Here is an 18048-nt window from a genome sequence, read left to right on the forward strand (position 1 = left end):
TGTTTAAAAAAATACTAATATCACAAAACCTACACAATTTATATATAGAAAGATAGATATAGATGGGTCTATATATATATATATATAGACATTTAGATACACATGTGTATGCATTTTGAATATCTAAAGTGCATTTTAATGGAAATGAGTGGGTTATGATGAGTTATATGATTACTTGACTCTTCTGCTAGGAAAGGGGAAAAAAATGTACATTTATTCTTTTCTCAAAATGGAATATATTACCTTGTCCTGACATTCAGCTCTTTGTAGCAGAAACAATCCTTTATGTGTGGTTTCCATGCTCCGGCAAACTTTGTTGCATTCCATAAAATAATGCACGATCATTTTCTTCATGTATTGGCATTCACAATTTGAGAAATTCAGAGAGAACCTAGAGATGGGAATGAATGACACAATATCCAAGCATTTTTTTAGGAAAGGAAGTTTGAATTGTTTCTAGTACAAGAACAAGGTCTTTGCCTTGTAGCTTGTTTTGTAAGAATCTGAGGAAAGAAATATGGCAGTCAGGGGTATGTCCTTCTGTTATTATTCTTAATATGTTTTGAGCAAGTTTTCACTACATAACATGCTAGCATTATTGTTTAGCCTTTTATCAATTGGTCATTTAGCTAAAAATATTAATTATTTGTTTGGATTTTTCTCCTTTTGATGAGTTTTCATCTTGCTCTGAATACTTATGAAGGTCATAAGATTATATTTTATAATATCTTTGAGTTATTTGATTATTATCATAAAATGCTGCTAACCAAAAAGAGAAACATTACAAATATCAATCTACTGAAATAGTTTAAGCTAAAGGGGTAGTTGGGGTCAAATGGGGTAAGCATTCAAGAAATGTTATGTATTTTTACTAATATTACTAATATACTGAAAAGGTTCCATTGTTCAAAAAGGTTTGAGAAACACTGGATTAAACAAAATGGAACTTCTACAGGATCTCTATGTTCCTTTGCGTTGTGACTCTCCCAGGTGGGACGTTTGAACACAGATGTTGTGTTCCCCCATATGAGTGACTGTGGGACCCGCTGTCTGTGAGGAATCTTTGGGTTCTAGTGTTCAGCAGGACTTAGGAGATGCTGAATTCCGTCTACCAGTCGTTCTAGCATCAGTTCTGACTCTTCTCCGCAGCGGGCCTGGCCTTCAGGAGAACAGATTTCCAAAAGTTTAAGGGAAAGATTGACACAATCTCTTGTCTTACTCTGAAAGGAAAGGTATTTTAAGAGGATTGATTAGTTTTAGAAAAAACGTAACAGAATCACAAGTAATCCTGAGGAGAAACAAAATCTGGAAGGAGGGAACAACTTCTAGAGAGTCCAATATGGCTGTTCAGGGCACCCTCCAGTGAGCCCAGAGTTACACAGATGGCAAGAGGTCTGCTGCAGAGTGACAGGGACTTCCCAAAACAGTGTCAGGAAGAGAAATGCCTAGATTGATTGAGTTTATGGAAGCTGCTTAGAGAGGAAGGGTGAGGCAGGCTAAGGAAAAAGCATGAAGACAGCACAGGGTACATGGGGGGAATGAGCATTGAGCAAGGAAGGAAGTGGTCAGAAGTGAGCTGGAAGAAAGTTAGATGTGAAGGATTGTGGAGGCATGGACCAGCAGCTTCCTGGCATGAGTAAGGAGTCTTTGAAGCTATCTGTTCTACCGAGTAGCAGCAGGATAATGTCTGTGGGTTTCGAAATGTAATCCCGGTGGCTCCAGATGAGCTGGAAGATGGAGACCATTTGGTAGACTCCTGTGGATTGATTCCTAGACTGATTAGCCCAGGCAAAAGCTAATGCAGAATGGGAGGGGCGTTTCTTTTCAGTTGCAGGTCAGTAACAACATGGATTTCAGAGTCATCTGTATGGAACTCCGAAGATCCCAACTCTAGAAAATAGTTCTTTTTCTTGTCCAGCTTTATGACTTTCCTTTCTCATGCCCTTAGGATCTGGCCCCTTCACAGATGTCCGAACGGCCATTTACCAGCCCCAGCCTCACCCCCAGCCCGCTCCATACGGTCACTGTGTCACAGACAGTGGCGTGGTTTACTCCGTGGGGATGCAGTGGCTGAAGACACAAGGAAATAAGCAAATGCTTTGCACTTGCCTGGGCAATGGAGTCAGCTGCCAAGAGACAGGTCTGCATTATCTTTTTAAAAAATAGCCCTGGTAACTCATTATTTAGTTTTTGAAAGGCAATACATTCATTTACCCACAAATGTAAAACAAACAAGAAAAGCTTATAATCTTACCACCCTGTGATAACAATGAGGCTTGGCTTTTGATATATTTTCTTCCAATCTTTTTAATCTGTGTATTTTCTTTCCTGTAGTGAGGTTTAAACTGTGATGTATTATTTTTACTTGTCTAAAATGTTGTTACAAGAGGATTGCTTTCGGAATAGCTTATCATCCATATATTACATTCTAAATCTCAAATTTCTGGAGCTTTGTGTTGTAAACTTCTTTCAACAACCTAATGCATCTCTTCTGGGATACAAAAGTGGTCATAACTAGAGCAATAATAATTGGTACACTTGACTTTTGGCACCAACAGAGTCATGCATATCCTTTCAGTATCCTTTGAGCATCATCCTTGATTAACCTGTATAAATATAGCTATACAAATGGGGAAACTGACACATGGAGCAGAGGTGGTAACAAAGGACATCAGCAGAAGAAATCAGGTGTTGCTGTGTCTCAAAAGCCATGGCTTCCTGAGTAACGCATTTTGACAGACATTAAGCAGATGATCATCTGTGCTTGCAGCTTTTTTCTTTGAGGGCACAAGCTCAGTCTCAGTTAAGTTATAAATCAGCGGCAATTGGTGGAAGGTCAATGCAGCTCTATTTACTGAGACTGTCACCATATTTTGGCAATGCTTGCAGCTGTGACCCAGACTTATGGTGGCAATTCAAACGGGGAGCCGTGTGTCTTACCCTTCACCTACAACGGCAGAACTTTCTACTCCTGTACCACGGAGGGGCGGCAGGATGGACACCTCTGGTGCAGCACAACTTCCAATTATGAGCAAGACCAGAAATATTCTTTCTGTACAGACAGTGCTGGTAAGTGTCCCTAGGGGAAAACACAGCAGTGAGAAAAACCCATTTCTCATGCCCTATTTTTATTTGCCGGCGAACTAGCCTCTAATTTTGAGGCTGCACAAGAAATCTCACTTTGGTGCAGTCTGGACCCAAGAGATGTGGAGCAAACTTAGCAGCTGAACATCCTTCCATGTTCCCCAGCACCCTTGGGAAATGACAGCAAGGGAAAAGCCCCCCAGTTCACTTGTTTTTGACACATGGGGATTATGATGTGATTTAAGATACTTGTCTATTGAAAGCAGTAGGTGATCCCACAGGACTGAGGAATACACAGGTGGGATGCCTGAGTGTTTTTGCTCCTCTTCTGGTTAAAACTATGTTTTATTCAAAGAGATCATTTAAGCTTTTTTTTTTGGCTGGGGAAGCGAGAGTGGAAATCGGATTTCAATCTATTTTGAAGGTGAGGTGAACACGTGAAGGAAGCTTAGAACTATATTATCAGACCTCTGTTATTCTGAGTCAGACTCTGTGAATTAAGTGTAGAAGCTGGCTCTCTCAAACCTTTCTGTAGCACTTCCCCACTGTACCTGGGAAAGCTCGGTTGTAATTTTTTTCTTCCTATTTGTGTATTTTTCTGGGCAGTTTTGGTTCAGACTCGAGGTGGGAATTCCAACGGTGCCTTGTGCCACTTCCCCTTCCTATACAACAACCACAACTACACTGACTGTACTTCTGAGGGCAGGAGAGACAACATGAAATGGTGTGGAACCACCCAGAACTATGACGCGGACCAGAAGTTTGGATTCTGCCCCATGGCTGGTAAGATGAAGCCCTTGGAGACAACCATTTATGGTGTGAGACTGAAGGATAGTGTCCAGTTTACTCCTGTTTCACCTGTTAAAACTTAAATTTTGAGACAGCAGAAAACTTTGTTATATATGTAAAATAAAATATATAAGAATTCTATATTTATATAATTTTAAAACCCTATTGATATAATTTAATGTCCAAAAATGTAGAAATACAATAAAAATACTTGTTCAAAAGTCTGGGATTATAAATTTTGCACAGGTTTGTCTTTTGTAAAGAGCACACAACTGAGTAGCTTAAAATGGTTAATATGTAGCTCACTGCTACTGTCACAGACCTACGACATTTACACGTAATTTTGGTTTGACTGAAATAAGCTCTATCACTAAATACCAAAATAACCAAAACTCTGTCTTTTACAAGTAAAACAAGTAAGCGAGCTTTTTTAAAAAGGGGAGGGGGGCGGGCTTCTAGTTTGTATGAATGGAGAAAGGGGAACCAATACCGTTTATTTGTTTTCAAATTTCAAAAACTCTGTGGATTTTGATTTTCCAGTTGTAGGTCCAAGAACCTGTGCTCTATGCATTGTCAAGGGTACATATGAGGCAGGGAAACAGGAAGAAAAGTACTTACTTTTATTTCTCTCATTTCAACAAAAGGGAATGCTGGGTGTAGAAGGAAAATACACTTTAGGTTGCAATTCTTGCACTATCTGTACACATAGTTTCCCTTTGAGCTAGAATAAACTGGAACTAGGAAAAGTTATGGGGCAGTAGTGAAATGTAGGCTTCTAAAACTATGCAAACCCTTTGTGCAAATGTGTAGGTATTATCGTGGTTTCACATCCCTTAACTTTCCGTAATTATTCTGTACAGAAAACCTCAGCTTTAGTAGACTATGTTTTCTCTCTTTGGGGCTCAAAACCCTCCACTTCCACATAGCAGCACCGAGATTTCTCTGAAGCACACAGGACTTCCTTCCAAGTGAGAGTTCTCAGGATAATCAGACTGAACTGATATTATTGCATGCCTTTTTAGACCTTGTGATCATTGAGCCAGTGTGCGTTTCTTGTTTGTTTCCCAACAGCCCACGAGGAAATCTGTACAACTAATGAAGGGGTGATGTATCGCGTTGGAGATCAGTGGGATAAGCAACACGACATGGGCCACATGATGAGGTGCACATGTGTTGGCAATGGTCGTGGGGAATGGACCTGTGTTGCCTACTCCCAGCTCCGAGGTATGCTTGCTTATTAATGGAAACCCTGGAGAGGACAGAGGGTCCAAAGAGGCAGACTTTTATGTGAAAACTTGAGCTTTGCAAAAGCAGCAGAAGAAATATGCAGTGCCTCTCCATTAGACTACTGTGCTGGATAAGTTTTGCATTTTAGGCAGCCAGTTAAGAAAAGCCGGCACAGCAATTCTTAGATTCTGAAACATTCCCAGGGTGTAAGTGCTTAGGCTGAGCCAAAAAGATGACTTCAAAGACTAGAACACAATCATTTGATCCTTTTAGCTTTTAGTTATGCCGTTGGATTCATGTCTAGAAAAGACTGGATCATTTCTGTAAAGAAAAGAGATTTGCTCTTCTGAAATCAGATCTTTGCAGTTCCAAACTTAAGGAGGCAAATACATAGACCAATTTCTTTTGTTCAAATCAAGGTTTCCCCTTTGGACCCAGATATATAATATAGGGATGTGGATTTATTAAAACTCTCTTACGTTTTCTGTTTCTTTGATTTGAAAAGTAAGATTTAGGTAGAACTCTGAGCTAATAAATTGCCCATATAGCTGGTGTGCTGACACTGGCCTGAACTTGTTCTCCTTTTGTGGTGTCCAGTGGGCAACCCAATCCAGGAGTCATAATAATTGCATAAGGTGGTGCAAAGCTGAAAGGGACCCTAGGGGGTCACACAGACCAACTCTTCTTTTTACAGATGAAGGAGCTGAGAACGCAAAGAGGGAAGTAATTTTCTTAGGATCTCTCATAGAGTTAGGAAGAGTTGGCCTAATTTTTTTTTAGCTTTAGAAGTGCCATAGATGTCATTTTATTTCCCAAATCTAAATATCTCCCCACCCCCGCCACTCCAGAGATGAGAACATCACTCCATGCTGGGCACCGTATAAATATGTTTACTCTTCCTCCTATTTATCATAACAAGCAGAGATCTAAAGGGCATTATCAACTAAGCAAGAATTTTTCTGAAAGCAAGACACTTATTTGTTTAAAAATTGGCTTTCCTCAGGGAGGTGTATCTTACCACATTCTTTAGTTGTATATACTTTGATCTCAGACATTTACAAGTTTATAAGAAAGGATTGGGTTTTTTTTTGCAAAAATTGTATCACTGGCTAAGCTTTGAAAAAATATTCTGTGACAGTTGAAAAGTTAGTTTAGTGGGAGAGGTTGATAATTAAGTGGAAGGAACTGTATGCTTTGAAAAGCGTAGCTTCTTTGCTTTTATCAGTGAAAGTTAAAGTCCTCCACCCGTTCCACTCTTTCCTACATAGATCAATGCATTGTCGACGACATCACTTATAACGTGAATGACACATTTCATAAGCGTCACGAAGAGGGGCACATGCTGAATTGTACCTGCTTCGGTCAGGGCCGGGGCAGATGGAAGTGTGATCCCATTGGTAAGTGGGCTTGTCTTTCTAGATGGGTTTGGGCCCTGAGAATAGTTAGAAAATTTCAAATAAGGAAAGCTGTTTGATATTATATGATTGCAATTGGATCCAGACTTTGATCGGTGGCTTGCAAAAGCCTTGCAAAGTCTTTTCTCTAATTATGGACCAATATATAATCTTGCTATTGGCAGTCATCTGTTTTTGCTGAATTTGGTGACAAATTCAGGTTTATTTTAATTGAATGAAATTCGTTCTTTGCTTCCGAATCATAAAGCCAGTCCATGTTATGAAAGAGAACTCCCCTTTGCTGACTGTGCAATAACATGGGCAAATGATTATGCCAGTAAATACCTCCCTCCAAATGCTTTATTTTTCTTGGCTGCCCTTTATAATAGATCTAAGCAAATAGTGAAGGTTCAGCCTTAAATGAGCTGTGTTACCAGCTTTAAGGTAATCCATTAATATTCCTTTTCTGAAAGAGGAGGGTTGCTCACTAAGAAAACAAGCCGATCAGATGAGTTTGTTTGACCTCAGATTGCCAAAGCTCAAAGAGAAGCCTCAGAGATTTTCTTAGAAATTGCTCAGCAAGTATTCATAGTTAAAATCTAGTTCATTTATTTGCATGTAAAATTAAGCCCTTCAAAGTTTGAAGAAGTGTATAAAACGGACAAAATAATATGGTAAATCAGTTGCATTAATGTGGCTAAAATACAATATCTAATTTATTTTTCTCAAGTTAATATTCAGAATATCAATATACACTGACATCTAAATCTTAAAATTTTTATTTAGAAATATTGTCCTTTTAGAAAACTAAATATTCCTCTCACTGGGTACTTCTTACCACTAATTGTCCTATAAGGTAAAAGATAGGAACAAAATACTTTTTAACTGCATATATTTGTAAGGAAAGTTACAAGTTTCTATTAAAACTAAGAATGTATGCTCGAGCACACTGAAACTGAATGTGTGGCTTTAAGTTTTCAAGGCTGCTTATCTTTTATTTCTGTATGCTTTAGACCAATGCCAGGACTCGGAAACCCGAACGTTTTATCAGATTGGAGACTCCTGGGAGAAATATGTGCATGGTGTCAGGTACCAGTGCTACTGCTATGGCCGTGGCATTGGGGAGTGGCATTGCCAACCTTTGCAGACCTACCCAGGTGAGTAGCCATATTACCCCAGATTGAGAACTGTCGACTGGGTTATAAACACAGGGCCCATCAGTGTTTATGAATACGCTGATGCCTAAGCTCGAATCTCCTTTCTTTCCCACCCTTTTTTTTATATCACTGTCTAATAATCAATCGAATTTTTGACTACAATGATCTTGCTTTCTCTGCAGTCAAGTACAAGGTGTGGAAGGCTGTAAAAATGTGCTTGTGTGTAATTTGTTTCTTAACACTGTAGAACATTCCATTAAGTTAAAACACTCGGGCTGATTTCATGGCACATCCATACATGGAAACAGAGACCGTGAAGCAAGCTATGCTGAGAGTGAAGGTTGGGGTTTTATGTTATGGTTCCTAGCAGAGAGGTTGCATAGAGAAATTACGTGAATGAGCACGTACAGTGTGTGTTCGTTCCGTGTATTTCATGCTGGCCCTCTTTTGTCTGGTTTCGTTTGTTTGATCAGTTGGAGTGGGGAGCAAAGCATCTCAGTCAAGAGTTGAGTAACCTGGTCAGTTCTCTGCCCACATAGTTCAAATACTCGCAAATGTTTGTTGCTTGGTTCTTTCAGTTCATAGGAAATCATGCCTCACCATAGGTAATTTTAGTTCATTTTAGAAAAAAAATTTTGAATTTAATTTTCACTGAGTGATTAATTATAATAAAATGCGTTGAATTATGAAAGTCTAATTTTTAGGCATCGATTATTTGAGCAACTACTGAGGTGTAAACCTCCTCGACCTCTGTTAGCTTTTGACTTAAAACATAGCCTGCATTCAGAAACGAAAAGGAGAGATTTTTCAGGGCAGCAGGATCTGCCTGTGAGAGAAATCAAGATTAAGTTAACTAGGTCCTTCCATAACGTGATAGAGATTCACTGTCCTAGAGAACAAGATAGGGGGCAATCTGGCCAAAGGCAGTGTTCACCAAGACATGGATCCCAGCTCCACATGCTGCTGAAGAGATACACGTCAAGCTCCACTCGTTATTTCCTATCAGAAAAATGAGGAGATTGTAGCTGATGACCTTGAAAGTTCCTTCCAGCACTGACAATCTAAAGTCTGTGATCCTATATACCCACCACCCAGATCCACTCTTTCTGTGAGCTCTGAAGAGAACCTGCGCCCGCCCTGCCCACCCTCAGACACTGTCAGGGCTCTGGACGGTGGCTTTGCTTTAGGCGAGCTTATTGCACCGATGGACTTTTCTCTTAAATGGTATTTCGTAGTGAATTTGGATATAAGAATCACTTAGAATTTTTCTATTCAATAATTTTTAAAAATCTGATTGCAGAAGTACTGTAGGTTCAGAAAGTTGATAAATGGGTTTTTTTTTTCTTTAACGACGCAACCAAAGGATAGAAACTTCTCAAGAAATGCTCTCTAGTGTCAATGTTTATGGTTGGTATTGGTGTGGCAATTTATTGAAAATTATTTCCTTCTTACTGATTTAGAGAGAGCCTATTTCTTTCTCGTTTAAAAATAAGCCTGTTCACATAGCTGCTTGCTGGAAGCACTTAGTGGACATGTCAGAGATGAAATCTAGATAGGAAGGAGTCCTCCTTCTGGAGTTTTATGTGTTGACCTTGTTTCTACTCTTTAAAAATGGTAACAAGAGAATCCACTGAGCATGGGGGAGACGTAGGGGACAGCGGCCTGGAGTTTGCCCTCCGTACACAGTTTGGTTTTCTCGATGGTCCATGTGGGGCATGAGGAGGGTGGGAAGACTAAAAGAACAACAGATTACCAAGAGATTGTCTCTGAGGCTTGTCCTGTTTGTGCCCCCTACGGAGCATTTGCTGGGGTTGTTCAAACTAACAGAAGATAAGAGGCGTTTGGTTTGTCAATAAACAACTAGGAAAGCACAGATCTCAGCAAACTAAATAGAGAAAAAAGGACTGAGTCGCAAATCCATAAATGTTTAACCTCTCCAGGGTCACTGTTGCTGGCAATTGCTCATCGTGACCTGATTTTAAACTGGTTTTAAAAGTGTAGACATTGTATCATGTCTTTACTTCACTATTTTGTTGTTAGCCTGATCATATTGAATAAGAGAGGGAGTGAAGTTTTCACAGGGGTGAGTAATTGCTCAGTTAGGTTAATTTTAAAAGTTTTACCAACTAACCAGTATGAAAAGGATGATCAAAAGAGTTTTAAGTCTAAATAATGTAAAGGATGTCAGAATCTCCCGATTTCTTGTCTTCAAATCATGTGTAGACTAAGGTAGAGTGACAGTTGGAATTTAATTGACCTTACAAATAATGGACACAGTCTCTTTACTTTCTGGACAAAAATGTGCTAAATGCGTGACATCCTCATGGCTGTTCAGTGCAGTTCCCTTAAAGGTGAGCTATGGCATAAACCTTAAATTGAAAACGTAGAATTTCAAACCAGCACTTGAAGTTTTAGAAGGAAAAGAAACTTCCGTAGTTTTACTCCATCACTGGGGTAAAAGCCACTGGCCTGCCTTTTTCTTCACCCCTACCCCTCTTTTATCTTCCTTGTGGACATAGCAGCATGATTAGACTTACAGGTGGTCAGTAAAGGTGATTTGTGTTGTCTTCTTAAGATTTTATTTGTTTTTCCTTTTTCTCCCTAAAGCCCCCCGGTACATAGTTGTATATTCTTAGTTGTGGGTCCTTCTAGTTGTGGCATGTGGGACACCGCCCACTCGGCCATGGGGCCAGCCCCTGTGTTGTCTTTCTAAAACTTAATCTTAGTGACATCTAACCATCATAGACTATTTTTTTTAATTAAAGACTGTTTGCTTAGAGCAGTTTTAGGTTCACAGCAAAATTGAAAGGAAGGTACAGAGATTTCCCATATACCCCCTCCTCCACACATGCATAGCCTCCCCTATTAGCAACACCCCCCACCAGAGTGGTACATTTGTTAACAATTGGTGAACCTTCATGAACACATCATTATGTGTTCACTCATGGTGTTGGACATGCTATGACATCATAAACTTCTTCCCCTCAAAATCATGACTGTCAAACTAAATAAAACACATATCAAGTTCCTTATCTGAGGAAATTCTAGTAGGATTTCTTTAAGAGATCAATATTTAAACCACCTTATGCCAATTATCATAAATAATTTAAGGACATGATAGTCTTCTATTTACTGATTTACTTGGAACTACTTGAAGTAGTTACATCTCTAAAATTTTGCTTCAATGTTCATCTTTAAAAACTTAATTACTTTTGTGAGGATCTTCACAAACAGAAAGGGTGATTCAGAGAGACATGAAATTGACTTCTGCCAACTGATTAAAACAAACATCTTGCCGTGTTCTGTGACGTATATACCACTTTAGAGTGGAAAACTGAGAATTTTGTACATGAGTTTTGGAATTCATGTGGCTTGGAAATACCTGCACTAAATGAAATTAAGATTCACACAATATTGTTAGGTGGCCGGCCTGGTGGCGTAGCGGTTAAGTTTGCATTCTCCGCTTCAGTGGCCAGGGTTCACTGGTTTGGATCCCGGGCATGGACCCACGCACCGCTCATCCAGCCGTGCTGTGGCAGGAGTCCCACATATAAGATAGAGAAAGATGAGCATGGGTGTTAGCCCAGGGCCAGTCTTCCTCAGCAAAAAGAGGAGGCTTGGTAGTGGATGTTAGCTCAGGGCTAATCTTCCTCAAAAAAAAAAAAAAAATTTGTTAGTCCTCAACCAACTTTGAATTATTCTCAGTGTGGAAAGTGAGTACGTTATTTTGGAATTTTTGAGTCTACACAGATTTACAAGTTATTTATTTGTTCTGCTAGAGGAAACTTTTTTCCAAATAGAATTTAACAGCAAAGATAAATTTGAAAATCAGTATTGTTTTTCTAAGAGCTTTCAGAAAACTTAAATCTGTTAATCTGGTGTAATACTTTATTAACATTAAAATTTTGCTATTTGACAGATTAGCAGTTAGAAACTCTGAGAAAGGTTATTACAAGGAAATTCATTTTTATTTCATAAAAAAGATAACATTTAGGGGAAAAATAGTGTTCTGTGCTACAAGCATAAATGTTTCAGCTATTTCATTATTATCCTAAATAGAGTCTACACTATGAAGAAATTGATTCCACTTGATTTATTTTGTTTTTTTAGAAAGAAGAAAAAAGAAACAAAACCATACTTTAAATTGTATTGGAAACAGTCATGCACATCAAGATGTAGAAATGTTGAATTTGTGTATACTTCAGCATGTCATTTCAGTTGATAACTGCTTTTCAAAAAAAAAGTTATATCTCTTAATAATTTGACCAGGCAATAGTATGATTTTAGAGTATACTTACTGAATGAAAGTAAAAATAAAACGTTTTTCCAAATTGGTAGGATGTTTAGACTGATGAGAAATAAAATTGAGTCTTTAATTATTACCTTTGTCTATTTGTCTAAGATTCTACCCCATTTAGAAATGTGTTTGTTTTACATCATGTCGTATGGCCTTTGGAATGTTGTTTCCTTCTTAGAGGCTAGATTCATTCTTGATAAAAGCCTTCACAAACTGGAATTTGCTTCAAAGAAGCTTAAAAAATAAGTAAATGAAATTTGTATTCCGTGGTACATTCTTTGTGTTAGGGTAGTTTTACAATTTACTCGTAGTTCTTACTTTGAAAACAGAAAAGAATGCAAGCTAAGAGGCATTTTTAAAAATGTGTTTTATTTGCTGTAAACAAGTTCTATTTACATTTCTCATGTGAAGGACAATAATTTATCAGCTAAAAAAGGATGTCTCCATTGATTTCTAATGTAAATGTGTAAAAGGTCAATCCTGGATAATTTTTATTATACTCATCCTTGCTAATACGCAGAACTGTCTTTAATGATGGCTGTCGCTGTGCACTGAATTTTAAGTTGAAGTGAGTGAATACCCAAGGTAACCAAATGTCAAATTTTTATTTTCAGGCACCACTGGCCCTGTCCAAGTAATCATCACAGAGACCCCCAGCCAGCCCAACTCACACCCCATCCAGTGGAGCGCACCGGAGCCATCTCACATCTCTAAGTACATCCTCAGATGGAAACCCGTGAGTGTGAAAGCTCGGTCACCCAGTCTCCCAAAATGAACTCATTTGGAACATTTGTTTGCAGCTTTTGAGCCAACAGATCTGACTAACTAGTCATATAGCATTTATATTTGTTTAGCGACGAAACAATGTGTGGTCAATTGAATTGACATATAGATTTAGCTTTTTGGGTATTTAGAAGAATTTAGTTCTTTCTGTTAGAAAGATCTTCTGAGCAAGGACTTGGAAATGATAATGCTGGAAATTATTCTTCCCCAGTATGGGAAGAAAATCTAAAGTTTCATATGTTTTATAACTCTTTCAGGGGAAAAAATTGTTGGCGTCATTTCCATAATTTGGAAAAAACCCCAGCTAAATTCATATCTTTCTTTTCTGGTTTACTTTTTAAGTGATCATTTCTGGAATTTTGATCCTCTGAAGTTGTTTAGATAGAAGAGAAGGAGATGATGAGAAGGAAGTAGAGATGAGGGATGATGGTTGGTTTATTTAAAGAATGAACCTTGTGATTTTCTAATAAAAACCATCTAGAAATTGAAGAAATCATACTAAAGAGGATATTTGGTCTATTAAGTTTTAGGTTTTTCTTACCCCTTCCGAGCTACCCTGCTATATCTCCAAAATTCATGGCTCATAGTTTGAGGAACACTATTTTAAACATAGGAGAAAAATGTCCATTTTTAATCACAGCTATTGAATTCTAGCGATTAAAAACAGGATAAAGCAAATCAAAACATTGGACCAACTCATACAGTTGTATTTAAACTCTTGAGGGAAACTCCAAGCTGTTGAAATCATTCTTTTTCTTCTTTCACCCTCTTTTGTAATGTCCGTAGCATATTGAGTAGCCATTTGCAGAACTTTGTACCTAGTGATGTGACCATGGAATCTTTTTCCCTCCAGCACCTTCTTGTCTCTTACCTTTCATCTCATCACCAAGGTTACTTACTTTAAACTTGATTCTGAAGTATTATGTGAGACCACTGTAATAAGGGACATTTATAGGTTGGTATAAAATGTATGTTAAATTGGAAAGTCCTCAAGGAGTGGTAATGATGAATTTCTTTGAGATTTTGAGTTTCAAGGGCTGGCCCTGGGGGCCTAGTGGTTAAGTTCAGCATACTTTGCTCCTGTGGTGCAGGTTCAGTTCCAGGCGCAGACCTACAGCACTCATCTGTCAGTGGCCGTGCTGTGGTGGTGGCTCACATACAAAAAGAGGAAGGTTGGCAGCATATGTTAGCGCAGGGCAAATCTTCCTCAATTGAAAAAAACATATATCAAGTCTGTAGGGACACCTGACTCGGGTCTCTTCTCCGGTCCTCAATCACTCAGTGTCATTTACAACTTATAGCTACAATTTGTAATGTTTACAAGTATTAACTTCTCGTGTGCTCTCAAAAAAATTTTTTCGGGGGTTTTTGCTTAATGTTCGTCACATGAGAGTTTCCTTTCTAGTATTATCTTCTGATAGTTAGCCAAAAAAGTTCACATTGAATAAAAGGTTTATCATGAAATCTGAGCTAATGGAGCGACCAATTTCAAATTTTTTTCACAGTGTATTTGAGTTAAAATTTAAATTTAAAGAGTATTAGGATCACTTTCATTTATTCCAGAAATATAAATGAACACCTGAGTATTTGAATTATTGAGGAACTGATTGGATAACTTTTAAAAATCATTGGGTGTGAAAAATGTATTTTGACTTATGTTTGTTTAGAATATTTGCAACTTAAAAAGATCTCATCTTGTTTGAATAAGGGCGTTTCTTTTCCACACATTTTATTGCAATGAGTTTTGTGATCCGCGACATATTAATGAAGTTGGACAGGATGTGAAAATGTAAACTGGAAGCAGAGACTAAATAAATCAAAATCGCATTCTTCTGGAGTCTTGCCCAAAGTTGGCTAACCACTTTTGGTAGGGTAGTTCATATTCAAGAATGAGTCATAAAAGCAGACCAACTGAACCTTATATGTGATGGCCCTAGGAGCTGAGTCATCAGGCAATATTGCTTTGACTGTTTCTGCAAGGCAAGAAACTTGAATTGTGTCCCAAGGGACAGATAGAATATATGGCTTTCTCTGCCTCAGAGAGGAATATGTCTGTTCATTGTAGAAATGAAAAAATTGAGAGAGGCAAAACTTAGGTTCATCGTATTATGTTGCTGGTATTAAATAATCTGGCAAAAAGGAAGGTGCCAGCACCTGTGACAGTGTAGCCTTGGGGGAGATGGAAATTAAATGGGAGAATGCAAGTAAAATACCACAGAACATAGCACATAGTAAGCTCTCCATAAATGTTAACTATAATAAAAATAATTTTTAATATTAACAAACTCTGCTACAGGTCCCTATTCTGATTCAGTTTTCCATGATTTTCCTCCATGATGGGACTGCCTGGGCCCCTCATTCTTCTTTGAAGGTTACTCTATGTCATATCTGAACATTCATCCTTGTGAATACTTGTGTGAGTTTTTTTTTTTTAATTTAAATTTTTAGAAAAATGCTCCAGGCCGTTGGAAGGAAGCCACCATTCCAGGCCACTTGAACTCATACACTATCAAAGGCCTGAGGCCAGGTGTGGTATATGAGGGACAGCTCATCAGTGTCCAGCACTACGGCCACAAAGAGGTGACACGCTTTGACTTCACCACCACCAGCACAAGCCCACCAGTGACCAGTACGTACCCCAGTGGCCTCATGTCTGTGCCTGCGTTTCTCAGAGCTGCCTCTCCTCAAGAAGTGCTTTTCTTCTCCATTCATATTCTGCCATGGATGGCACCCACTTTTTTTTTTTAATGATATTCTACAGACAGTGGCAGTAAGCTTTCCTGATGGCTGAAGGCTCTCTTTCCTCTCTCTGTGACTCTGTAGGCAACACTGTGACTGGAGAGACAACACCGTTTTCCCCCGTTGTGGCCACTTCTGAATCTGTGACTGAAATCACCGCCAGCAGCTTCGTGGTCTCTTGGGTCTCAGCTTCAGACACCGTGTCAGGATTCCGTGTGGAATATGAGCTGAGTGAGGAGGGAGATGAACCGCAGTACCTCGGTGAGCTAAATGCGTTGTCATGACAGATTTTGAGTGGCTAGTGGTAAATCCTGCTTAGGAGGAGGCATCCAGGCAGGTGGTCTGTGAGCTTGGGAACTAGTTGACAGCTCAGACTAGACAAACGACCCTCTGGTATGAGGATGGGAAAGGACCGGTGCTTTCTGGAACTGAACTGGGTTTTTCCTGAGCCATGCTCACATTTCCCTGGTCCCTGACATGCACTGTGTTATGCATTTGCCTGGGTGGAGGTCCATACAACAAAAATGTTTTCTCTGTGTATGTAATTGCCAGTATGAAGACTGTAGCAGAAAATGTTCGTTTTTGGGGGTGCGCAGTACCCTCATTCGTGCTTTTCAAATTCTCCTGTTTAGGGCCTTTTAAAAGCCTTATTGTAGAATAATAGACCTACTGAAATGTGCACAGATCATAAACATAGAGCTCAATGAATTTTTATAAAGTGAACGCACCCACGTGACCATGGCCCAGATCAAGAAAAAGAACATCCCTCCTACCCTACTCGCCATCAGCCCCCACCCGTAGCCACTACCCTGACTTCCAACCACAGAGGACTGTGTTTACAAATATGGGGGTGGATTACAAAAATTATACATCTTTAGAGAAAATATTTGGAAAATGGAGAAAAAAAGAAGAAAAATTATCCCATAGTGCATTGATAATTATTGATTATCCATCAGTGCATTCCCTTCTAGTTTCCCCCTGTCCCCCATGAATATATAATTTTTAAAACGTCCTTCTCATAGGCTGTAGAGTCATTTAAGGGATCAGTATGCTTTGATTAGTAACTTTTCCTTTTTATTTCAAAGATCTTCCAAGCACGGCCACTTCTGTAAACATCCCTGACCTGCTTCCTGGCCGAAAATACATCGTAAATGTCTATCAGATTTCTGAAGAAGGAGAGCAGAGTCTGATCCTGTCTACTTCGCAGACAACAGGTAGATGTGTGCTACATGGTGGGTAAAGAATCTTTTTTTCATGAAATAGACCCATAGCAATATCTCCTGACTCTTTTCTTCCTTTCTTTCTTTGTTAGCGCCTGATGCCCCTCCTGATCCTACTGTGGACCAAGTTGATGACACCTCGATTGTTGTTCGCTGGAGCAGACCTCAGGCACCCATCACAGGTCAGCTTAGCTTCCTTTTCTTGGCTGCCTTGTTAATCTTGATGGCATAAGAGGTGAAGATTCTGATCTGTGGACTGGCATATCATTTAAATATCCTATCTAATTACTAGACTAGAGTAGGGATGTGTGTGTGTGTCTGTGATAGTAATTAAGAATATGATTATTTTCAAGTCTTAACAGCCTTTCTTATGAATCATTCTCCCTCGAATCCATTTTATCAACCCTCTACCCACACATAAAACACACACAAAACCTCTAACATCAGCCCATTGACTTATTAAACCAGGCGTTCCCATGGTAGAAGAGGGGTAATTTTTCTGAAAACCTTACTCTAACTCTTACTCTCAAAGACGTAACTGAGTTGCCTCCTTAGCTCACTAGTTGACTCAGGTGTCTGAATTTCCTGAAAGACACAGACAGTGCTAGACAACTCCGTGCTCAGGGTGCTTCAGTAACTGCTTCCATTGTCCGGAGCTCAAAGAGAAGAAATTGATTTAACATGAATATTTTCACCTCACGGCTTCTCCAATAGACATTTATTAAGGATTTTGGGTCTTTAAGGATGATAGTCATTTTTAAAGAGGTTTGCATGGCTGTTCGTATTTTATCTTTGTACTCGATAGTCCTTATAAGAAGTGGCAACATTGAAAGAGTCAAAAAGGATCACTAGTCCTTAACTAATCAAGCAAGATGCCAAGGGCTATTGGAAAAGGCGAATTTATGACTTTTAAACCTCTGTTTCATAAAACAGTGTGTCCTGCTTTTTTCTCATCAATCTGCAGGATACAGAATCGTGTATTCACCATCAGTAGAAGGGAGTAGCACAGAACTCACCCTTCCTGAAACTGCCAACTCCGTCACCCTCAGCGACTTGCAACCTGGGGTTCAGTATAACATCACCATCTATGCTGTGGAAGAGAATCAAGAAAGTACTCCTGTTTTCATCCAACAGGAAACCACTGGCGTCCCACGTGCAGGTAACTTAAAGACGCTTCCTGTGGTATCTTATCTCATAAGGCTTAACAAGGTAACGTCTTTAACCTCCCTTTTCTTGGAAGAATGAAACTATCCTTGGATTGTGTTCATCCCACCAGCCTGCCGGGGAGGACCAGAAGTGTGGGATGAAAGAATAATTGGCTCTGTGGGAGGGTTCCCTTGTGTCTGTCAACAATTTCT

The 18048-nt window shown here is 39.2% G+C and overlaps 1 protein-coding gene across 12 annotated transcripts in view; it reads left to right on the plus strand.

The window, feature by feature from the left end:
- Window positions 1–18048, plus strand: part of FN1 (fibronectin 1) — a 65640-nt gene that overhangs the window by 8565 nt on the left and 39027 nt on the right. For all 12 annotated transcript variants that reach the window (XM_070489771.1, XM_070489773.1, XM_070489778.1 and 9 more), the window contains exons 7-18: window positions 1949–2140; window positions 2890–3069; window positions 3691–3867; window positions 4945–5097; window positions 6369–6497; window positions 7508–7651; window positions 12563–12684; window positions 15180–15360; window positions 15555–15731; window positions 16556–16684; window positions 16783–16872; window positions 17655–17849. In XM_070489771.1, the coding sequence (XP_070345872.1) occupies window positions 1949–2140; window positions 2890–3069; window positions 3691–3867; window positions 4945–5097; window positions 6369–6497; window positions 7508–7651; window positions 12563–12684; window positions 15180–15360; window positions 15555–15731; window positions 16556–16684; window positions 16783–16872; window positions 17655–17849 (1869 nt within the window). The remainder of the gene's footprint in view (window positions 1–1948; window positions 2141–2889; window positions 3070–3690; window positions 3868–4944; window positions 5098–6368; window positions 6498–7507; window positions 7652–12562; window positions 12685–15179; window positions 15361–15554; window positions 15732–16555; window positions 16685–16782; window positions 16873–17654; window positions 17850–18048) is intronic.

Source organism: Equus asinus, chromosome 19 (genome assembly GCF_041296235.1).
Source record: "Equus asinus isolate D_3611 breed Donkey chromosome 19, EquAss-T2T_v2, whole genome shotgun sequence".
NCBI lineage: Eukaryota > Metazoa > Chordata > Mammalia > Perissodactyla > Equidae > Equus > Equus asinus.